Source organism: Coloeus monedula (assembly GCF_965178545.1).
Source record: "Coloeus monedula genome assembly, chromosome: Z".
NCBI lineage: Eukaryota > Metazoa > Chordata > Aves > Passeriformes > Corvidae > Coloeus > Coloeus monedula.
Genome location: NC_138822.1, coordinates 77,278,793 through 77,302,403, shown reverse-complemented (window position 1 = coordinate 77,302,403; position 23,611 = coordinate 77,278,793). Strand labels below are relative to the sequence as shown.

The window sequence follows — 23,611 nt, the reverse complement described above, 5'->3', positions numbered from 1 at the left end:
GGCTGGACTATTTAGAAGAGTTTATTATTTTTCTGGGGACTATAAGCATGAATACTAACAGACTAGGGAAGGGAGGAATGGGTTGATTGATGACTGTCTTCACCCTCCTAGCTATCGAGTATGTTCGGTGATGTCAAGGAGCCATGGCATGCAGTTGGCTAAAATCATCACCAAAATAGGATTATTTCTATTCTGTTTAAGCTCAGTCTGAGGAGTCAGGCACATGCTGGATGCAGTAACTGTTTGGAAGTTGCAGGGGGGAACCGAGCTGCATCTTTAGTCCTCCTAAATTAGTTTGTGTGGCTGTAACTGAGCTAACAACAACCTTCCTGAAAACTGCCACTCTCTAGTTCCTAGCAGCCTGGCTGAGTTTAACAGATTTTTTTGCCTTGTATCAGTGAAATTGTAGGGAAAAGCCATTCTGTGAACTCTATTTAAAATTAAGTTTATTGCTTAATTTGGTCTTTTTTTTCTTTTAACACGTTTAGAATCAGGCTTTCAGTGGGGAAAAAAAATGACCTGTAATTGTGGCTGTTGCTGCATCTTTGCAAGCAGTCTTGCAGCTTGTCTTGGAAATTCTTGGCTTGCTTAACCCACACAGAAACGCAAATAGCATTCAATGAGAGCAGAGTGGGCTTACATAACTTTCTATGGTTTCTCTTGCAGAAGAGATGAGGTAATTCTCTCAGACCTGTTTGTAAAGGCCTGGAAAAGTGTTTGGTTTCACTTTCAAATTCCGGATGATCTCACCATGGAGACCTGACAGCTCTTTTTGTTTGGGAAAAATCCCTGCCTGTAATGTGAGGTTTTCTGTTTTGGGGGCTTTTGACTCTGAAGTCAGGTTTGTAGAGAAGCCTCACTTGCTTTATGCTCCACTACAGCATCTCAATGTGCTAAACAGCTACAGACTAGTTAGAAATAGCTGATCAACATGGAATGTGACTGCTTTCTCTAAATATGTGATGGATTACAGGGAAGCTAGATTCTTAGCTGCTTGCATGTGGGAAGGAAAGATGTCTCTTATTTCTCCAGTTGCATTTTCTGTTTCTAGAGCTCAAGAGAATCCTTCATGCGACACAACACCTCATTCCATAGTTTTAGTTATTGTAGGCAGGTAGTCCTTTTCCAATAAAGAGTTGTGTTTGTCAAACAGGATTTAGAATTTCAGAACAGTCATTCAGGATCTACAGCTTTTGCATGAGTCTTCATCATAGACAAGGACATAGTGGTGCCTCAGGCTCAGCTTCTGGATTGGTCTTAATGAGACAAACCCATCAAGGTTAGACAGTTTGAAAGCAGAGAGGTTTTACTGAGAAGAATGAAACCTGCACTCTTTAAGCATCTGTGTGGATTATAAGCATGGTAATGGTGGTAGTCTACTGACACAGTGCTTTTTGTTTTGGTCACCTGGAAGTTATGGCTGTGGAGAAGATGGATTTTGCTTAGAAATCTTGTAGGTAGCTCAACCCTGAGCTTTGTTGTCTGTTGCATTTTTAATCTCAGTCCTTGTGCTGTTTTATGTCTTAGATCTCACAAAACTGCATGTAAGCACAGGAATGGGCTTTCTTGGAAAACCCCAGTGTCTGGAGGAGTCTGCAAGCACCTGAGTGGGAGTGAACGTGCCCTGCCCTGGGTAGATCTCTGCTCTGCTCCCAGTGCAGGGTGGCACGTTGTAGGGCAGGCATGTCCTTGCTGCAGCAGCGTGTGGTGATGAGGATTCTCTTCTGCAGGGGTGTGGTGACAAGAGTCATACACTCACTGCTCTTGGAACAATGCACTTTGTGCAACTGATGTTAAACACTGGGATTGTTTAAGTGGATCATAAATTTCTTGGCTGTGAGCGTGCTGTGACAAATGACTGCGGAGTGAGGACTCAGTGCTGCTGGAACATACCCACATACAGTCATGAGTAGGCATGTACAGACCATAAGGCCATGTGAGCTGATTAATTTCTTTCATAAAGGTGAACAGAAAACCTTCTTTTCTTGACTACCTGGCACTCTGATCCTGTAAAATTTGGGGGGCAAAGGTGTATACTGGTAAGTGAAACTGGGTACCTTACAGCTCTGTAATCCATCTGGTTGTCTGCTTCTTTGTACTATGGAATAAAACTTCCCATAGTTTGTCTTGTTGAACTAGTGGCATGGTTAGGTATTTAAGTGGAAGAGAGTGGCCTAGAATTCTGCTCTTACCATGTGAATCTTGCTTTTGGCATCTCTTCTTGCATTCTCAGTTGCACATGAGTATGGCTGTGGTTGAGGGACCAGAAGATGCTTCTCTGGAGATCCCACATTGGGCTGGCAGTGGGACTTTTTGGTGGGTTGAGCAGTTCCAAGGAAAGGGTTTGTGCTCAGCAGTGCAGCAAGCAGCATGCAAGTCCGCCTTCCAGACAGAAGTATTTTGGGCACTTGATCAGTCCATATTCAGGCTGCTGTGAATGCCAGGACAGCACAGAGAAGTAAATATCCAGTGCTAGGATCTCTGCAGCTTTCCCACAACCAACTCGACTCAGAGTCGTGCTCCACAGATGGTTGTTGACCACTGCAAGATGTTTGCTGTCATTGCCCATCAATATTTCTCAAGGTGAACTGATTTATTAAACAGATGCAGATGAAATTGAGACTACAAAAATGCCTGTGGTGGCAAAATATGTAGTATTAGAAACACAGGTGGATGGACCAACTTAACTTTCAAACAAAGGCAAAGTAACTAGCACAAGTTACGTAACAATTTTTTTTTTCTTCATGTGAAGAGTAATTTAAAATATTTGTACAGGCAAATATAAACCAGGTTTATTCAGCTTAGTAAACATTTTTTAGTCTGCTTTTGAACCCAAAAAGATGGCAGTACTATCAAGTTAAAACTTTTCCAGTATATTTTACCCTGTTCAACAACAGCTGTTGAATAGTGCTTTTTGAATTAGGACATGGTAAATGCATTTTGGCTTGTTTTCTGAGCATTACCAGCCCAGGTGTTTTGATTTTTCTTGTTCAGTTAGTGTTTTGCTCATAAGAAACTGCATAGAGTTGTGCTGTGGGGCCACTTGGGCACTGGTTTAAATAATGAGCAATTTTGTAGCCTTAATGAATTTTTTTCCCAATCTTTTCACTGTAGTTGTTGCTTGTTGGTCTTTTGTGTTCTGTTTCATAACTAAAATATTTTGCTTTTTTTCAGGCTCACATTAAATTTCCTATTGACTATCCATATTCACCACCTACCTTCAGATTCCTGACCAAAATGTGGCATCCCAACATTTATGAGGTAAGGTGTTTTTTAAATAACTTTTTCTGGGGTGTTTGAGACAGTTTTCTACTTCCTTAAACTCAGTACATGTATAGATTACTTTCAGAGGGTAGTCAAGGCTGTGGACTCTCCGTAATTGAATCACAATAGAACTACACAGCAGGTCCAGAAGAGGAATGATTCTGTATAGAGGCAATTGGTTCAATATCACCCAGTTCCATAGAGCTGTATTTGAAGGCTGAAGGCCTGTTTTGGTTCAAAACTTGACTTTTAATGGAGGTCAGCCAAATTTTAGCTGAACTTCTGGATATCCTAGAAGAATGTCAACCTGCTAAGGAGCACTGGTTCTGTAGTTTTGGGAGCTAAAGGATTTCAAAATGTTCCTGTTGGTGCAGGTCTCTCACCTTATCACAGGTTTTCTTTTGTGAGGTTCTGCAGGCTTCCTTTGAACCCACTCGAAAACAGGAATGTCATTCTCTTCTGTGCTGTGAACAAATGAAGGCTTCTGTTGATGGCTTGGGCTTGGAAAGCCCTTTCTGATAAGTTCTTGCTGCTGAATGCCCAGCTTGGAATGGGTGTGCTTCAAATAATCATGGTGAGAGCAGCACTGAAGGCTCAGTAATAAATAGCTAGAAACCTTGCCAAACTTCAGTGCAGAACAGAATAGTAATCAGCTTTAATTACTGACTAATCAGGGGATTGCCCTAAGTCTGAGGACATCCTCAAATCAGTAATCTGACAGTTTTCTGATGTGGGCCTTGTACTTGGCACAGGATCTTGCATGTAGCCAAGGACGGTGTTTCTCTTTGAGGCTCTGTTTCAGTTACATGGAATTTTGATCTATAAATAAAGACAACTTTGAAATCCTCAGATTATGTATCCCATGCAGACCCATACTGTGGATGTTGGTTCTGAATCTGGAAATCCTCATGCAGGAGGTGAGTGGGAAATGGTTACCAAAATGAAATGTACAAAAACAAGCCTTGGAAAGGCCCTCTCCCAGTCCTGGTAGGAAAGGTGAAAAATTGGCTAGAAACAACTGAAGGTAGGAGGAGAAACTAACCCAAAACTTGATGGGTGTATTTTGGGTTTACTCTTCAAATACTCGACCTCTCAGCTTTGTGTTTGTAGCAGTATTTTTTGTAGCTGAGGGAATCTGAAGCAGCTTGCAGGCTGTTTTGGAAACAACATTTAAGCAATGGAGATGAGGCACTGGGATAGTCTCAGTTTCATTTGGAGTTATCTCAGCAAAGTGTTTGATGTTTGAGGGTTTTTCAGGAGGAGGGGGGAGAAAAAACCCTCTTAGTGCAAGGAAGGTGAAAGAAAGTAGCAGTTTACAGAATCTGCTGGTAGGACCAGATGGAGAGGCTGGGGCTGACATTCCCATTCTGAGCAATGAGGCTTGAGTAATGCGTGTTTTTCCCATCTCCAGTTTACTTGGGTCGTCTAATTGAATTTTGGTAAAACTGCGTTCCCTTGCTCTTTATTTTTATGACATAACAGGTCTCAGTCCTGATAGAAGTGTAGGCTGTTTCTCAATGGCAGATGAATACCCCATTCTCCTTGTTTATGTCTTTCAAAAATGCATGCAGGGAAAGGCTTGGCCTCTGACTTTCCTGATCCCTAGAACCTGGTGCTGATCTCATCAGGCCCTGTTATACCTTTGCCTTTCCAGACTCTTAATGCAGTGCAATTTCCAAACATGTAAACACTGATTGCAACAAGATGAAAACTTCTCACATTCTTGCTTCCCTGTATCTTCATATTGCTGAGTATCTGCTTGTCACATGCTGCTGACCTGATTGCTTCAGGAACTTCTCCCAAGTGCTGTGCTACCTCCTCCAGGCCACCAGCATTGCATTCTCCCAGGAAAAGGTTAAAGGAAAAACTAACAGAAATTATTAGTAAAAGCAGAGCAGAGTGAGCATAATCTAACATTAGTAAAGTTAACTTCACCTTGGAATGATACTAAAAAAATTCCAAGATTTCACAAGCCTGTTGGGGTCCTAAAAGGGAAACTGCCTTCTTATAGCAAACTGTTCCAGCAGCATAAGTATGTCCTTTGGAATTCAGCAGCTCCAGGTGCTGCATTGCTGTGTTCTTGACTAAAACCTGCTTCAAAGTGACAAGGGCCTGCTAGATTAGCATACCTGGTGGGGTTAATGCACCACTGAAATCTGGATACGGATCACAACCCTCCAGGTGAGCTGCTGCTCTCTGTAGCTGTGATCACTGGCTTGGGCTCAAAGGCAGAGATGCTGTTGCTGTGAGCAGCCCTGCTCTGCGCTCCAGCAGTGTTGGAAGGATGTGAGATCAGGTGTGTGGGGAGCTGCCAGCCTGGAGTCCTGAACAGAGCTGATCCTGTTATCAGCCTATGCCTTGGGCCAGGGCGACAAGGGACAGCATGAGTGCTGCCCCTCAGCTGGGGCTGTGCCTGCTGAAGGTGTGGGGCTGTGTCTTGGCACTTGTGATTCACCCCACGGCTGCAAGGGAGAGAAAAGCCCAACATCTGCTGGCTGGCCTCAGGCCTTCATCCCATCCTGCATAAGGCACTGGGACCGCATGAGTCCTTGGAGTCTGCCTCGGTGGAGGATATCAGCTGTGGTGGATACTGCTCCAGCACTCCTACAAAGCAGTTGTGTCAGAGTGCTGTTGCTGATGGAGAATTGGGTTGACAGCTTTCTTAAATAGATGTTATGGAGCTTTAAATCTGTATTCAGGCCATAACACTGGTGAGTAGAACACATATTGAGGATTATGTGGCTGTATGGCTTCCATATGCTGCCAGAATATTCTTCCTCTTGCATGCTGGAAGGGATTTGCAGTGAAACCTTCAGAGAGCATCTCCTGCTTTTTCATCTGGTATTTTGAACACCTGTGTCCTAGGGGAGCTGTGTAAACCTGCCCCACACCATCTGTTCAACATCCTTGTGTCTTGGGAGAAGTAATGTTTTCATACCTGAGCTAGTAGATGGTGATTAAACCTTTCAATTCAAAAATTCCTGTAGCTAACTCAAGCTACCACTGGGAACACAAAAACCCTACTTTGGGTCTCCTGTGATTAAAGCTTATGTCACTGTGAGACTAGTACTTGCTGTCTGGAGACCAGTTTAGTTTTATGTTACATTATTATTATTTTTGCTTGCTTTGCCACATTCTTTAAACCTCTTCACTTTAGAGTGGGTTTTTTTGTCAGTTTGCAGGCTAACCCTTTTTTATAAAGAAGATCCAGGAAGAATTCAGAACCATTTCCGGTCCTTGTTGGTTCTTACTGGCACTGGGATGTTCATATCAACAAGGTTAAACTGCTCAGAAGACAGCCAGAGTGGTAGATTTGAGTCATCAGACCTCACCCTCCAGCCAAGCTATTCTCAGTGCTTTTTTCTGTCTTGCAGAATGGAGATGTATGTATTTCAATTCTTCACCCACCTGTAGATGACCCACAAAGTGGAGAGCTGCCATCAGAGAGGTGGAACCCTACTCAAAATGTCAGGTAACCGTGAACATGTTGTTCAGTGGTAATCTCAAAGGCCTATCATCTCTGCAAGACCTAAGGCCTATGCTGGGAGAGGTTTGGGAGGGAATTTAAGATTTTGTGGGGTTTCAGGCTTGAATCAAGTGGGAACCAGACTTACAAGTCTGTCTGAACATACTGGGGTGCTGTGCCGAGCCCTCATACTGGGCTGACAGTGCCAAGCTTTCTGTCCTCTTCACAGAGTTTCATACTCCTAACGCAAATTATCTCAAATGTTCAAGCGTTTCCCAGTCACTGGTATCTTCTTCAAGATAGCACTAGTGGAAGAGTATGTGTAATGGGTGCCAAGTGCCCACCAAGCTGCTCTATTACTCCACTTACCAGTGGGACAGAGGAGAGGAAAATAACATGGAAAACAACTTGTAGGCTGAGATAAAGCAGTTTACTAAAGCAAAAGCTTGTGTGTGCATAAACAAAGGGAAAAAAAATTAATCTCTCCTTATCACTGGTGAGCGATGTTTAGCCACTTCCCAGGAAGCAGGGCTTCAGCACGCGTAGAGGCCACTCCAGAAAGCGAACACTGTAATGTAACAAATGTCCCCCATTCCTCCTCTCTCCCTTAGCTTTTGTATCTGAACTGATGTCATATGGTATGAATTACCCCTTGGTTAATTTGGGCCAGCTGGCCTGGTTGTGTCCACAGGGCTTAGTTTGGGCAGGACCATGGTGATTAGCAGATCCCCTAGTGTTGACCAGCCAAGTGGCCTCTGTGCTTTTGTGTCCCATTACCTAACACTCTTAAGAGTCTTCAGCATCTCTCAGTCTTTCCAGAGGTTTGTGGGTGATAAGGGATGTGATACATTCACTCAGTGTTTCTTTGCCCAAGAGCTTATGAGGTTATTTTGAAAATGAGTGTCATTGCCTGACTCAGTTCTCTCTGGGGTACCATGTCACCACAAAATGCATCTCTCAAGACCTGAGATCGCGTTCTGAGCAGTGGCACGGTTTACTGGATACGTTTCCAGCCAGCCTGTTGTTGCCTCTACTACGGTGAGCATGTAGCTCTTGCCTTGGCATGTTTGTGGCAATGGCTGAATGCAATCAGTTTGCCACCCAGCCATCACCCTCTATTCCAGGGATATTTCATTCGTGTGGCTTGCTTGATGGTGGCAGAGTGTTTCACATTGGTGGATAACCTGTGTGATGGCCTCTCTGGTCAGGTCCACCCCTCAATCACGAGCCCATCTGTGTGTTGCATCCCTTCCTAGGTGTCATGAAGTTGCCTGGGGCTAGAAATAGCTCACCTTTTTGCTCCCAGCCTAACTCCACCTGAGCTATTCCAGTCTTCCCAGCCCTACCTACCTGTTCATTGTTCTGATATTCTTCAGCGGCAGATAAGGACCAGGAGAGATCACTCACCAAACACCATCACAGACAAAATAGGCTAGAATTAGAGATATTAATTAAATATTACTAACAAAATCAGAGCAGGATAATGAGAAGTAAAATAAGACCTTAAAAACACCTTCCCCCTGCCCCTCCCTCCTTCCAAGCTCTACCTCCTACGGGGTTAGGGGACTGGGGGTTACAGTCAGTTCATCACACATTGTTTCTCCTGCTGCTAAGGACGAGGAGCGTTCCCCTGCTGTGCCATGGGGTCCCTCCCACGGCAGACCAGTTCTCCCTGAACTTCTCCAAAGTGAGTCCGCCCCACGGGCAGTAGTCCTCCCCAGACTACTGCAGCATGGGTCACGCTTCCACAGGATGCAATCCTTCAAGGACAGGCTGCTCCAGCAGGAGCTACTCTCTCTCCATGGGTCTCCCACAGGAGCACAGCCTCTTCTCAGGCATCTCCCTGCTCCAGCCTGGGTTCCTCCAGGGGCTGCAAGTGGATCTCTGTTCTCCCATGCCCTCCCTGTGCTGCAGGGGCACAGCTGCCTCACCATCATCTTGACCACAGGCTGTAGGGGAATCTCTACTCCAATACCTGGAGTAGCTCCTGCCCTTCCTTCTGCACTGACCTGAGTGTCTGCAGGGTTGTCCCTCTCACATACTCTCACTCCACTCTTCTCTGGACACAATTATAACTTCTTTCTTATTAAATATATTATCATTACCGCCCTTTCCAATTGGCCCAGCCTTGACCAGTGGCACCTTGGAGCTGCCAGGGATTGGCACTGCTGGACATGGAGGAAGCTTCTGGGAGCTTCTCACAGAAGCCACCCTTGTAGCCCCCCTGCTACCAAAGCTTGGCCCTGCAAACCCAATACAGGATGGTTTTGAGTATTCTGACCAGTAGAAGCAACTTTGCAGAGTCCTGCCTTTTGTTCACCTTCCACTGTTTGTCTGTCTCCTCTCCTGAGTGGTGTCGTGAGCAGCTGGGTGGTTTTCTTCCTGCCAAAAATACAAAGGATTGCTAAGTACCAGAGGCATTCAAGGCCTAACCTGTCCATGTTTTTGAAACAGCAGCTGAATTTCATTCTCATTACAAGACCCTGTCAAATTAAGAATAAACTAGGTGACAAGCCTTAACTCACAGTTAGGAAACAACTTCAGGTATTAATTACATATATCACACATACATGTTGAGTACTTCATTATATTCAACCCTAGAGACTGACACAGAGCTTGTTCTCTAATTTCTGCTCTCCCTCACCACAGTTGCAGTTATTGGTGCTTATGCTCTTGAAACGTCTTGGGCTTAAGAATGACTTGACAAAACACTCCTCAGCAAATGAGTGTATCAGCAGATGAAAATAAAACTCGTCTTCCACTGCTAGCCTGCTACCATTATCACCCATTGGGCTGAGTGCCAACAGCAGCACATCCTGCTGTGGTCCCATCTGGCTTGGGAAAACTCCAGAGTGTCAGACAGGAGGCAGAGGGGCCGAAGGTGTGGGAGGGCTGCTCCTCAGCTGCTGAATTCTGTAAATCCTGCCAAGTGTTGACTGTTTGCCCTCAGATCAGCAGGGTTGAACTGTCTGAAGAGGAGAATTTCATTCTTCAACCGTGAGAGATCACCTGTGCTTCTACCTCTAAGGGTGTCAGGCAGGCTCATTTATTTTTTTAAACACAATCAGTATGGAGTTTCCCATCACTGGGAGCTAGGTGAGGCAGGCATAAGTAAATACAGCAAACACACAGCAAAATGTGAAGGAATGCAGCTCTGAGCTGTTTGGCAGAAAATACTGCTTCCTGTGTCCCGTGGAACTGAGTGTGTGGTGGCAAGGCTCAGGACTGAGGCTCTCTGATCATTTTAGTTGTCCTTCTCCACAACTCCCCAGTCTCACCTGTCCTTGAACTGCACAGGCCAGGACTCAGAACAGCGTTCAAGATACTGGTACACCTGTACACAGATAGGTGATGTATTGTCTCACTATTGCTTTGTTTCCTGAGGATTCCCATTTTTCTTGGCTTTTTTTGCTGCCTAAGATTTAGGCAGATTCCACAAACAGCTTGGTGCAATAACATGACTGTCAGTGCAGCCTAGGCTAAAACTTTTTACTTTATACCAGAGGGCAAAAATGCACTTGGACCAATCTATACCTACCTCTAGAGGTGGCTGTGTGAGGCTACAATATGGATAGCAGCTGGAATTTTTAAAAAATCCTTTTTCAACAAGGATGTGCTGGTTGGGGGTACCAGCCAATCTATATCATGTCTCTTTGGGACAAAATTGGTCTGTCTCTGAGCCTTCTTCAGTTGATATATAAGAAAAAAAGGTCCTTAACAGGTCTGTTTCCTTGATCCTCTGCTGGCTTCCCTTCCATGCTAGAGCAACCTTGTCTGAGGGGCAGACAGATCCCTGACAATATCCCAGAGACTCAGCCTATATCCAGCCCATGCAGTTTGTGTCTGGTGCTGAGGTTTTCAGTCCCACATGGCTGAACTTTTTTAGTGGTTTTAGTCCTGTCAGATCCCCCATGTTGGGGTGCCTGTCTATTACTGTACCTTGTCCACAGCAACCGGGTTTGACTTGGAGGACTCTGTCCAGCTCTTAAGGATATCAGCAGTGATGGAGCTGATCTGATGTGCTGGACATGAATGAAGAGCTCTGAGAGCTTCACCTCTAATACAGTTGCCGTGGTGTACTTAAGTAGCTTTGCAGTGACTTTGGTGTCTGGACACCACTGTGACAATTGGCTTCTCCTCACTGTTGATGGAAGTGTGGTAGAGCAGATGCTAAATCCAGACATGAATTCCTGTCCCTGGCCTTCCCTAGACTTTGTTTGCTCTACTTGAAAGCTGCTGCATGATGCTGGAGCTGACATGCTGGCTTTGCAGCCCCATTTGCAGAGAATCAAAGGCTCTTAAATGAGTTCTTGAGATGAAGTAGAAAATGATCTCTTATGCTCATCATTCCAGTCCAATGAGACAGTTTTTTCCAGAGCTGCTGTTCTCTTTTCATACAGGATTATATAATTTAGAAAATAAATTGTATAAGACTCTCTTGATAGCTGTACTGAACAGTCTGTCCAGACACAAGTGTTTATTTTCAAAACCTTTCAAGATACTCAGTATCCAAATGACCAAGCATTTCCTGGAATTGTACCCAGAAACATGATCTGGTAGATGTGCTCTGAACATGCCGCTAAATCAGTGCAAACGCAACTGCGGCTCTCAGTCTCCTTTAATCAAGGTCTGTGAAGTGGCTGTTAGGTAATTCTGTGTTTCAAGAACTATTCCCTGTCTCTTGTTTGTCCCTTCCACTTGAAAGGGAAGCTGTTGCTGGCAGGACCACTGAGACAGGTGACTCTGCCGTGGGGGCAGCCACAGCCGGTGGCTGGGTGTGGGTGTTTGTGCTGGTTGGGGCACTGCCTGAGCAGCAAAGGCTGCATCTCTCAAGTGCAAAGGTTCTAGGAACTGCAGGAGTAAGCTCTGGGCAAGAGGATGGTGTTTGCAGCTGGTAAATGCCAGCAGAGCACAGCACCTGGCTAGAAATCCCAGAAGGCTGTCTGTCTGTCTGTCTGTCTGTCTGTCTGCCTGCCTGCCTGCCTGCCTGCCAGGGTTACATGACTGGCTCATGTTGGCTCTGCTTAGTACCAGCAGCTGAATCCCATTGGGCCCTGGCGCTTTGCCTGGGCGTTGAAAAGCATCTCCACTGTCCTCTCCTTGCTGTGCTTGAGAGCTGCTGCTGCAGCCTGAATGGGGCACGAGCTGAGGAGAGAAGACACCTGCCCCAACCTCAGCCTCCCCCCACCCGGCAGGGCAGGGGAAAAGCAGTGCAGCATTTTCTGATGGCCTTGGGTCATAGTGGTGGCAGGCAAACAGCCTGGCTTTCTTCTGGAGGCTGCAAGCTACCAGGATCAGCTTACAGAGCAGGTTTCCAGCCCCACACCATCTGTGGATGGTGCAGATGAGCTGAATTCTGGTCTGATTGTAGCTTTGCTTGCTGCCCTACCTCAAGCACATGCACAGACACGGTGGTCTGTAGTCACATGAGATTTGTGTTGTATCACCTTCCCTACACCAATGACCAGGGTTTGAGGTTCATAAATATCTGCTCTCACTTAAAACACTGTCCTCAGCTTAAGACTTAACTTTAAACAAGTTCATGATGCAATACCTAAAGAAGTTGTGGGCATCCAGAATCCATGAATGCATTAGCTCTGACTCTGCTGTTGTGGTTACCTCTTCCAGGACTATCTTACTGAGTGTAATCTCTTTGCTTAATGAGCCCAACACATTCTCCCCAGCCAATGTGGATGCGTCAGTCATGTTCAGGAAATGGAGGGACAGTAAAGGAAAAGACAAGGAGTATGCTGAAATCATAAGGTAAGCTTTGCAGTGTGTGATGCTGGGCTCCTGCTTTGAATCCTATCAAACAGGCTGCTTCTAGAATTTGCTGAAACCAGCTTCACGCAGTAGAATTTAATTCAGAAATTAATTTCAGTGTCTTATTCGAAGTCCATGCTTCTGGTCCCTCCAGACTTTTCAGTACACAGAAGCAGTGCAAACTTCTGGGGCAGGAGGACTGGACTGATATGTCTTTAAATTGTTCTTCTTTCAGACTAATATGTCGTGATGCTCTGCAAAACCTATTGGCTACTAGTAAATTCCAGTCGAAGTCCCTGCTTGTCTTTGAGCCATGCATTGCTTGGGATGTGATGCAAACTGACTGCATCCTACTAATTTCTGTGCTTAAAGCATGCATGAATCATAATCTTGTCCCTCCAATTCAAAGGAGTATCAACAGGATTTGTCAAGGGCTTGCAGTGTGGGGTTGGATTAGCTGGAGGCACTGCTCATTGCTGCCCTTGCAGAAGTCCATGGTTCGTCAGAAGCTGCAGGGGGATGATGTGAACGTGGGCCAGGGCTGCTGTGGAGGGACAGCCTAGCCTGGAGCAGGACTGCTGGCACAAGGCTGCATTGGCATCTCTGCCAGCTGGGCAGGCAGGATGAGGTCCTGCGTGGGGCCAGCGGGGCTCTGTCTGTGCGGAGAATCCTGCAGCTCCCTTGGCTCCAGCAGAGCTGGGTGTATTCCACACAGGGAATGGCAGACTGACAAGCAGTGGGTGGGTGAGGGGACAGGCTGACATCTGCTCCTCCCTGCTGGGAGGCAGCAGCCAGGCCTGTGTCCTGGGGTGCTGCCATGTGCCCCAGCTGCTCTGACCCTCCAATGGGAGCTGAGAGCTGTGAAAGGCTTGTGGGAATTGCAGTTTTGAGCACACTGTGGAAGAGTTGTCAGTGGCAGAGTCAATAAATCATTCTAGGAAATCCATGACCATCACGGTAGCAAACGGAATTTGCTTTGGCCGCTGGCAGGTCTCTAATGCGGAGCCCTGTGGAATAACTGATTTCATGTGTTGCTGAGTGTGTGTGTGTGCTGCAAACACCCTTGGCATGCTCCCAGGCCCGGGACTGCAGGAACCAAATTGTTTCCAGTGCTGCTTGTGGTGCTTCCTGCAAACCTCAGCTCCCCTGACCCTGAGCTGCCAGGAAGGCTGGGCAGGGCCTGGAGGGAGGGTGGAGAGTTGAGCCGCAGGCACACAGCCCTGCTTATATTCCTGCTGTGTCCTTCTCCCCACAGGAAACAGGTTTTGGCTACCAAAGCTGAGGCAGAGAAGGATGGTGTGAAGGTCCCCACTACACTGGCAGAGTACTGCATCAAAACTAAAGTGCCTTCCAATGACAACAGTTCAGATTTGCTTTATGACGACTTGTACGATGACGACATTGACGATGAAGATGAGGAGGAGGAGGATGCCGACTGTTACGATGATGATGATTCTGGCAACGAGGAGTCGTGACCTGCTCCCTCTATGCCCCTGTACTGCCCTGCCGACTCAGGCCAGAAGGGAGCAGCGGTAACCTAGCAGCAGTCCAGCAAAAAAGTGGGGGGGGGTGTCAAAAAAAAAAAAAAAAAAAAAGAAAAAAAAAACCCAACACAAAACTTTGTCTCCTGCTGTCTCCTGTTGTATGGATCTGTTCGCTCCTTTTTTATGGACCTCTTAGAGACCCTCCACAGAATGTCTGAATTCTTGCATTCTTAACCCTTTCATCACTGTATTACGATTTCTTTTTAAGAAAGAACTCCCCTTTTCACTTCTCTACAAAACGCTCACAACAAAACAGGTTTGCTTCTGTTTAGATTCTTGAATTAAATACAGTCTTGCATTGAGATGTTTAATGTATTTAAAGCTGGAACAAACTCATTGGAAGCCGGGTTTTTGGGAGCTCAAGTGCTGCATTTACTGGGAAGAAAAAAAAATCCCCACGAAGCAAATTGCCAAGGTTTAGCTGCTCCATTTACAGTAATAGCGTGTGTACATTCGTTTAGCCTTGTGGTGGTGGCTTTTCCTTTATAAGGTGTGGGGCGGAGAGTGTAAAGCTACTGTGTGTTGAGCTTGATGGGTTGTCACTGAAAGGTACAGTATTCCTTTTCAGCCTGCTAAGTTAGGAAATAGCTGGTCCCTGGAGCCCCAGAGGGCACAATCAGCTTTGTCTCTGGAGAAGGCTTGTGATATGAACCCTAAAATAAACACTTAACACTTCAGGTCTGTACAACTGAGCCCTGGGTTGCTTTTTTTTTTTTTTTTTTTTTTCTTCTTCTTCTTCCCCCTCCTTCCAGACTAGAATAGGGTTGAAAGAGTTCAGTTTAGCTGTTGTGCTGAGATCTGCTGCCAGCTGCCCCCCGCTCCGGAGGAAGGAGAGCAGCTGTGCATCCTGCTGCCCAGCGGGCCACCCTTCATGCTGGACGTATTTTTGGCAGTGGGACAGACCAGCAGCCTCCTGCCCCGTGCTGGCCGGCAGCCCTTGCTTCCTGCAGCCGCAGCCCTGAGCAGCTGGAGCCGCCTTCTGTCGCTTGTGTAGGTCACCTGTGGCCAGGTGCGGGCTCTGCGGGGCCGGCGGAGTTCGGAGCTCGCCTTGGTGCCCGCGGGGGTGTCCGGGCTCCCCCTGCCCGGCTCCCTGGGGCACAGGGGCGTGTGCAGCCCCACAGCAGAGCAGGCCAGCAGCAGGTTTTCACAGGCTCTTCAGCAACGTGCTTCAGCTGGTGCCCCGAGCTCAGCTTCCCGCATGTTTTTGGGAGCCCCTGGCAGAGCTTAGGGCGCTCCGTCGTGGGCAGAGCGATCCCGCATGTTCCTGTCTCAGAACGCTCAGGCCCTCGGCGCCGTCCCCCCCGCTGCAGCGGCTCGTGTTTGGCTGTGGTGCCGTGCCCCGAGTCCCCTTTCGCATGATCCTTGCATCGGCAGCCGGGCCTGGCAGCCCCGGGAGCAGATCGGAGGTGCTGGCCCTGCTTGGGCGAGACCCTCGGTCCCCCCAGGTACAGAGGCATCACCCTGACCAGAGCCTGCGCCTCCCCTCCATGTATCTCAGGGTTTTCCATGGTACGTCACCAGCTGCGGTCCCTCGGGGGTGCTCCGGTGGGAACAGGCTTTGTTCTGGATCCGCTCCATGGCTTCGTCCGGGGGCGAGACTGAGCAAATGCTCCGAGTGCACTGCCCGAGGAGAGGGAGAGGGAGAGGGAGAGGGAGAGGGAGAGGGAGAGGAGAGAGGAGAGGAAGGCCTTCGGAGCTCAGCATGAAGTGAGGGAGGCAGATCTGTTTCCAAAATGTTGCTTGGCTGGGGTTTGCAGGGACAGTCCCTGCGCCGGCGGTGCATCCCTCTGGCCGCAGGCAGTGAAGGCAGCCCAGTGGTGATTCCTCGTCCCCGACGCTCCCTCGGTCGACTGCCTTCCTGCTTGCATGTTACCTGGGAAGGCAGCTGCACCCTCCTGAGGTGTCAGCCTTCTTCCAGCAAGGACTGACTCAGCCCCAAGTGCTTTTTGGAGCCGGCAGCGGGGCTCCCCTGTGTCTAGTGAGTGTGGTATACCCCCGGCTTCACACCAGCCCTGAGAGGGCACCGCCAGGGTTGGCAAATGGGCCCCTGATGCTCCCGGCTGCAGAACTGGACTCGGGGCCACACCAGGGCAGGGGCACCAACCTCCGGCTTTCAGGCGGCTGGGGGGGGTGAAGGAGCAGAGTGTGGCAACACTGGCTTTGCTGATGACTTGGTTGGAAATGAGGATACTGCATCTTTCAGGATTTCCCTTGTACTTTTGACCGTCTTCACTGTATACTTTCCAGTGACTTGTATTTCCAAGCTTGGTGTTGTAAGATGCATTATTATGACTCTTCTGTTACCCTTTTTTAATGACAAAAAAGCAACCTCTTTTGAGAGCTCCGACATTAACCAGACTAATTTCTCTTCCCCACTGTCCTGTGCAGTGTCATTGCTTGTTGACTTGCTGGTTTCCTTTTTTTGAAATACAACTGAAGTATGAGGGGATTTTTTTGAAACTATTTAAGAGATTGCAGAAAAATGTTTACCTGCTCTGTGTATTCTGGTTTTTTCTTAACCCTGTTTCTTCTGTTTCAGCCAATACTAGCGTTTACATTTGCAACTACATGTCCCTTCAAATGCAGTTTTCAACCATTCTGAAACCAGCAGGGTACACTAGATTTCTTAGTAGTTTTCTTAGCTGAACTCCCAGATCTTTTCCTTTTTTTCTTCAGTATAATTTACCAGAAAGAATTAACTGATGCATTTTTGTGTTGTCTTCTCCTTCAGTAGTTATATTTTGTCTTTTCTGCACATCTGTCTACTAATAAAAATATGAAATGAAAATATCTCCGTGCTGTTACTTTCATGTTTGAGCTGGTTGCATGGGTTACTCAAAGCTTTGAATAACAGCTGTTGATGAGTTCATTGCTGCCATGGTATCACTAGGCATATTTATACATAAATAATCTATACTTTTATCGCAAAATAAAGCTGCTGTGTGCACGTGAGACTGAAGAACAAAGTGATTTAGAGAAGGACTTTGGCAAAAGGCCAGAGCTTTGCAGTTATATTTAGTCTTCCCAAGTCAGGAAGGGGGAGACCAGTGAGAAGGTTGTTCATGGATTCATGTGACTGGAGCAGGGATGCAGGACTCCACAACTGCTGCTGGCCTCTGCCCTGGCAGGGCAGGAGCATGGTGCTCCTGAAAGGGTTGGACACGGTGGAGGAGGAGTTCAACCGCTGGGTCAGGGAGCCGCTTTGGCAGAAAAATTGAGGCCATGGCTGCTAGCCCTCCCGGGTGCCAGCCCTGCCTGTCCCACGCTGTTCCCTGCAGGCTCAGGAGGTGAGCAGGGTGTTTGCAGTGCCCCGGCTGCTGCAGTCAAGCTAAAATTAGCAGGACAAGTGTCAGGGAGTTGCACTGGCTGCACTTGGTATGGATGGCAGCACAGCAACTGCTGAGTCAAATGTGGCTGGGGCCCAAGTGCTTCTGCTGCACAGCTGAGTTGGAGGAAGGGTGATGGCCTTTTGGAGCTGCCTTCCCAAAGGAGTCTCCATACTGGGGAATGGGACCAGGAGCAATGGTGCTGTCTGGGATCTGGCCTGCCTGTAGCTCCTGCCTGACCCCACAGCACTGGGCTGCCCACAACTGCCAGTAGCTGCTTCCTCCAGCAGCAGCATGGGACCAAAGGCAGGGCAAAGGCTCCAGCCCACCCCGCACTGGGTAAGCCCTGGAGGCTGTGAAGGAGGGTTTCCCCTCCTTTCCTTGATGGCCAAGTGCAGCTGGGCAACCTCAGCTCTGCCATCAGTGGAACAGGGCTTAGAGAGGAAATTGCTACAGGCCAAGTTCTGCTGAAGTGACAGTGTAGGGAAAGGAAGAAACATTCTGTTGAGTCTCACAGAGAGGAGAGGAGAGGAGCCTGCCTGTGGCTGAAGGCAATGCTCTCATGCGGGCAGGACCCTAGAGTAGCTGGGAAGGTGTGGGACCTGAGGCTCAGGAGCTGCTGGTGGCTGGCACCAACTCTCACCTGCTGCCTTTCCCCAGCTCCAGCTGCTTCTGGACTGTGACACACATGCAAGAACTGAGCTACACCCACGGGGCAGCTATAAACAAGCTTGGCTATAAACAAGACCTCAAGAGTGTCAATGCAGCTCTGGGGAGGTCTGTTTTGAAGGGGGTAAACAAGGGGCTGCTGCTGTGAGGGCTCAGCTGCTACTGCAGCCTTGTACAGGCTGACAAGCCCCAGCCTGCAGAAACATTTTTGCTCTCCTTGACAGCAGGCCCCAAAGCTCGTGGCAGTGGGGCAGCAGCTGCCAAGGGCTTGGAGCAGCTGTTGAAGTTCAACCAGCCTCAAAACCTCAGCAAGGGCAGAGGAATGCCATTTTTAGTTCTTGTGCTGTTCAGAGGCTGGGGGAAGGCTGGGTGACAACTAGGTCTCACAGGGCCCAAGAGCTGGTAGAGACTTCTTTTTTCTTATGGATCCTGAAAGAAAAAAAGCCCCTTGCCTGTTGTGTGCTTCACATTTACACACCTCCTCTACCACATGGGGACAGGAGGATCAGAAGGATAAGCCTGGGGCAGAAGACTTCCCTCAAGAGCCGTCAACATCTGCCCTTCCTCCCAGTGGAGCCCGTGGACCTCGTGGCAAAGAGAGAGGGCAGAGCTGCAGCTGTGCTCCGTCCTTACCAATCCCAGCTGCTTGCAGGGACTCAGAGCACCACCCCAGGAGACACCAAAAGCAGAGACAGGATGCTCATGGCAGGAATGAGGGTGCTGCCCTGGATCCCATCCCTGCTGCAGGTGCCTGAGAGCTCTCAGCACACAGATGAACTCACCATTGTCAAACCCACCTGGCTGCTCTTACCCTCCCAGCTTGGCTGCTGTTGCAGGAGCAGGTGGAAAGGGACAGGCTGTAGAAGTTAAACTGCTCCTGGAGCCTTTGAAAATGCAGACAAACACCAGTGATATGCTCAGATCTTTATTAGGTGGAGGAAGGGCTATAAAGAAATTAAAACTCCTAGAACATTCACCGCACTGGTGCAGGACAAGAAGGACCAGGAGTTGCCTCCAAGGTCTTTGTTTTAAAAGAAGTGGGGAGGGACAGATGAAGTTTCCATCCCGTAGCTCTGGCTTTCCTGGGAAGGTGGCTCAGGGCAAAAAGAGGTACAAGACACAGCTTATACTTTTATTTAAGAAACCGCTACATAGTTTTTGCCTCTAATGATGCAAAGGAGGTTCCAGGACACACTGAGCCATCCAAACTCTCTTGCTAGAGAAAAACAACACCAACAACGAAAAACCCCCCCACAAACAAAAAATAAAACCCTGTCCTTTTTTTTTAATTATTATTAAAAAATTGAAAAATTTAAAGTTGAGACTGTAGCTCAAGGCCACAGTGATGAAATTGCCCACAAGAGCTTGTCTTCCACAGCGAGAGGGAGGGAGGGAGGAAATGAAAGAAAGGGGAAGGCCCACAAAACATTTTTTTTCTTTTATTTTTCCCCTCTAAAATAACAGCTATATTGGGGGCCGGGGGGTAAAATCAAACCAACAGGACACACCTTGATTTGGATTTTTTAGAGGGCAGGTCTCCTTATTTGTCTGAATTTAGAACTGCATTAAATAAAAGGGCTCCAGCTCCAAAAAAAGGCGCAGTTTGTTTTTGTCTGACAGAGTTACAAAACCCATAGAGCTTAAAATAAAAAACAAAGAAAGAAGGATGCCCTGGTGCAGATGGAATATGAATAATTAGTTTTCCTACAAAGAAAATAAAAGAGGCTGCAAGATGCAGAAAACCACATTTAGGCTCTATTACATTTACAAATACATACATAAATATATTACATATAACAGCAACTCAAAGAGGAAGCAGGCGAGTCACACAGAGGATGGCTGGCTGGCTGCAGTTCTCCCCGCACAGACATTTGGCTGAGCAGTTAACTTTTCCTAATAATTCCAGGAATGGGCTTCGGCTTTTATTTTCTTTTTTCTCTTTTCTTTTGTTTTCTTTTTTTTTTTTTCTTCTTCCTCTCCTTTCATTCTCTCCCCCCTCCCCGGTTTTGGATTTAGTTTGTCCAGTATGGAGAAGTGCCATAGGCGGTTTTGGTAGCCTGAGACTTTTGCTGCATGGTGCTGGGTTGGTTGCGTTGGCCAGATCCACCCTAGAAATGGGAAACAAAGGAGACAGGGGCATCAGCTGCCATAGCACCAGCAATCCCAAGAAGACAAGCCCACCCCAACATGGCCAGAGACAGCCCTGACACCCAGCAGCACAGCAATGCTTCCCCTTGAACAGCTCTGTTTCTGCCCTGCACCATCTCTACATCCCACAATCCAGGCCAAGCAACCATGGACGCACCAAGCAGGAGCTTGGGGATGCACCATCCCACTGCCTCCCACCCACAACAGGCTCAAGCACAAGGGAAATGAGGAGCAGGGCCAGGCACAGCAAAGGAGCTTTCCCAAGGTGAGCTGAGGTGGCACACCAGACAAGGATGTCACACACTTGGAGTGCAAAATCATGTCCTATGACTGGACTCCAAGGCTGAACAGTGTTTTTTTCAGGGAATATTTAGGGTTTAGGAAAGTAAACACACGTGCAGGTGAAACCAGATCAGAGCTGACATGCAAGCTTCAAGGGGGTGCTTGATTTTTCCCCAGAATCACAGCACAAGTGCTCACGTCCTGCCCTCCTCCCACAGACAGGGGACAGCAGCGCCTGCCTTGGCTTCACACCCCGCAAACCATCCCTCCCCAGTCCACAGCGGGATGGACTCTCCACACAGTCAAAGCCTGGCTGAGGCTGGCAGGGATCTCTTGAGTTATCTTGCCCAAACCCTTTGCTCAAGCAGGATCACCTACAGCCAGCTGCCCAGCACCATCTTCAGACAACTTCAAGGATGGAGACTCCACCAGCTTTCTGGGCAGTGCTTGGTCACCATCCCAGCAAAAACATTTTCTCTGATATTCAGAGGGAATCTCTTGTGTTCCATTTGTACTCCTCACCCCTGTTCCTGTCACTGGACGCCACTAAAAGGAGCCTGGCTCCATCCTCTTTACATCTTCCCTTTCTGTACATCGATGAGATCCCCTCTCAGTGGTCTCCAGGCTGAACTGTCCCAGCTCCCCGAGCCTTTCCTCACAGGAGACATGATCCAGCCCCTTTGTCAGTCCTTCACTGGATGCTCTCCAATACATCCACATCTCTCCCACAGTGGGGAGCCAAGAACTGACACGATGCTGCAGCTGTGGCCTCACCAGGGCTGAGCAGAGGGCAGGGATCAGTTCCCTTCACTGCTGGCAATGCCATGCCTGGTGCAGCTCAGGATCCCGTTGGTCTTTTTTGTTGCAAGGGCACATTGGTGGCTCATGGTCAACTTATGCCCACCAGGCCCTCCAGGGACTTTGCTGCTGAGCTGCTTTCCAGCTGGGTGGTCCCTGACATACACTGATGCACGGGGCTGTTTTCTCCCAAGGGACAGGCATTTCCCCTTGCTGAACTTCATGAGATTCCCTCCCCAAGCTGGTCAACAGCCACTGCTGCCAAGGCCCTTTCCCAGGGAGCAAAGCAAACAACAGAAGGAAACAAACACCCTGAGACCCTGCTGGGATGGGGGAGCAACGTGCTCTTGGGAATGCTGTAGAGGCAGAAGGGGCTGACTCACCTGCCCATCCTGCTGAAGGTGGTGATGCAGCATCTGGGAATGAGGCTGCTGATGTGCAGGGAGGATATGGAGAAATGGGGCTGGAGCATACCCCGGGGCAGCACCAGGGTTCAGGGGCCCAGTCGATCCAAGAGCAGAAGGCAGGCTGAAGGGAGGTGGAGTGCCAGCATGGAATCCCTGCTTGTCAAATGTCTGCACAGGGGACAGTGGGCACAGCGTCAGAGACTGGTGTGAGTAGCCCCAACCAGACCAGAACAATGCTGGCCCAAACACACATCACCTGAACCTTTCACCTACCCCACGAGGAAGCCAAGTCACATTGAATACCTGCAAGCACACCAGAGGATGAGTTTCAGCTCCTCTTCTCCCTCATACTTATGCACTAATGGCTCTTGACATTTTTGTTTTCACAAGACAATTGTGGGTTTTATCCCTGACCTCTTTTCATTCAGAGGGACATGGGATGGCAGCAGCTGCCTAATCAGTCCTCCTCCCACTGAGTGGGCTCAGCCTAGAATTACTCAACTTATCCAGGGCAGCCCAACAAAAACACAGGAACTTGCAGCAGTATTTTTCTCCTGCTGGCCAAAGCTTGACCCCTAAGCATGGAGCTGACAGCTGGCTTCCTACCTGTAAGCATGGATCACAGCCAGACACCGACTTTCCCTGCTGAGGGCGCAGGGAGGAGGAAACAGGAGCTGGACATAAGCCCAATGCACACCACAGCTTGTCAAAGCACTTTCTGCTTTGCCTGGGAAGCTGCACACTGAGCAATGGCCACAGGAGAGTGTGGGACAGGGACCTGCAGGTGTTAGAGGTGGTCACTACTGCCTGGTCCCTCTGATGGAAAGCAAACAGCCTCTCAACTCACCTGCTTAGGGGACTATTTTAACTAAAAATGCTAACACCCAAAACTTAATTTGCACCCAGGACACTGCTGGCTTGGCATAGTGTGGGCACAGGGAGCACTGAGCCTCTGCCAGCAGCTGCTGTCAGGAGCTGACACCACAGGAACTGTGGGAGAGAGGATGAGGCTTCACTCCAGCAGTAAACAGAGCCAGTGTCAGAAGTGCCGTGGCCTGCTGACCCTGGGACTGGCCAGCCTGGGAATAGAAATCATCAGCCTTGGGCCTTGAGGGAGGAGGGTCCAGCACTCCTCACCTGAGTCTTGTTATAGACTGAGCCGCTGATATCAGGCACACCCGTGTTACTTGAGGTCACAGAAACACCTGGAAAACAGAAATGCCACCAACAGTGAGAATGTCACCTCCCCAGCCAGCACAGTCCCAAGCTTTGCTCCTGGCTCCTCTGGCAGCTTCAGGGGATGCACCGCCCTGCTGGTTCTCCATGATCTCAGACCCACAGCACCCCACATGGGAGCAAAAGAAGGGGCTCAGCTTCTTGTTCCCACCGCAAAAGCCCACTGGAATAAATCACTCAGGTCCACAACCCAGCCATTAACATTCAGATTCTAATGCACACCAGGCAGCAGCTGGCTGCACTGAGCACTCAGTGAAGCTCACAAAAAGCCAGCTTTTCTGTAGGATCAGACGTACATTCGGCTCTATTGAAGCATTTAAGAGCTTTCCAGTAGTGCCCTGACTGGTGAAACTCAGCATCTCCTATACATCTGGGCCCTTGTCCTTTCACAGCCTACAGAAGAGTGAGGTCTGCAGTGCTCCTCTGCCCTGACAGAATCAGCGTCACTGGCTCAGACTGGCTTCCAGCCGGACTGGCTGGTGCCACAACAGGCTCAGAAACACTCGCCATCAAAGGTGGCTCAAACCAGACACTTATCCACAGTTTTATAAAGGGTGCCTCTGATCATTTCACTTGGATCATAATAAATCCAATAGTTGCTTTGTTCAGTGAATCAGAGGATTGGGCTCAAGGGCACTGCTCTAAGCTTGTAACCATCCTTGGACACTGCTCCAGGCTTGTAACCCTCCTTGGACACTGCTCCTTTCT

General features: G+C 48.4%; 2 protein-coding genes across 3 annotated transcripts in view; one reads left to right on the top strand and one right to left on the bottom strand.

Moving 5' to 3' along the window:
* Positions 1-15,656, top strand: part of LOC309584856 (ubiquitin-conjugating enzyme E2 R2) — a 52,940-nt gene extending 37,284 nt beyond the window's left edge. The window contains exons 2-5 of the mRNA XM_082301156.1: positions 3,175-3,261; positions 6,639-6,736; positions 12,359-12,493; positions 13,749-15,656. Coding sequence (XP_082157282.1) covers positions 3,175-3,261; positions 6,639-6,736; positions 12,359-12,493; positions 13,749-13,968 — 540 coding nt within the window. The 3' untranslated portion in view covers positions 13,969-15,656. The remainder of the gene's footprint in view (positions 1-3,174; positions 3,262-6,638; positions 6,737-12,358; positions 12,494-13,748) is intronic.
* A 3,348-nt stretch (positions 15,657-19,004) lies between these two features.
* Positions 19,005-23,611, bottom strand: part of UBAP2 (ubiquitin associated protein 2) — a 185,177-nt gene continuing 180,570 nt past the window's right edge. For both annotated transcript variants that reach the window (XM_082301874.1, XM_082301875.1), the window contains exons 26-28: positions 22,805-22,872; positions 21,644-21,835; positions 19,005-20,140 (exon numbers count right to left, since the gene is read on the bottom strand). In XM_082301874.1, coding sequence (XP_082158000.1) covers positions 20,045-20,140; positions 21,644-21,835; positions 22,805-22,872 — 356 coding nt within the window. In that variant the 3' untranslated portion in view covers positions 19,005-20,044. The remainder of the gene's footprint in view (positions 20,141-21,643; positions 21,836-22,804; positions 22,873-23,611) is intronic.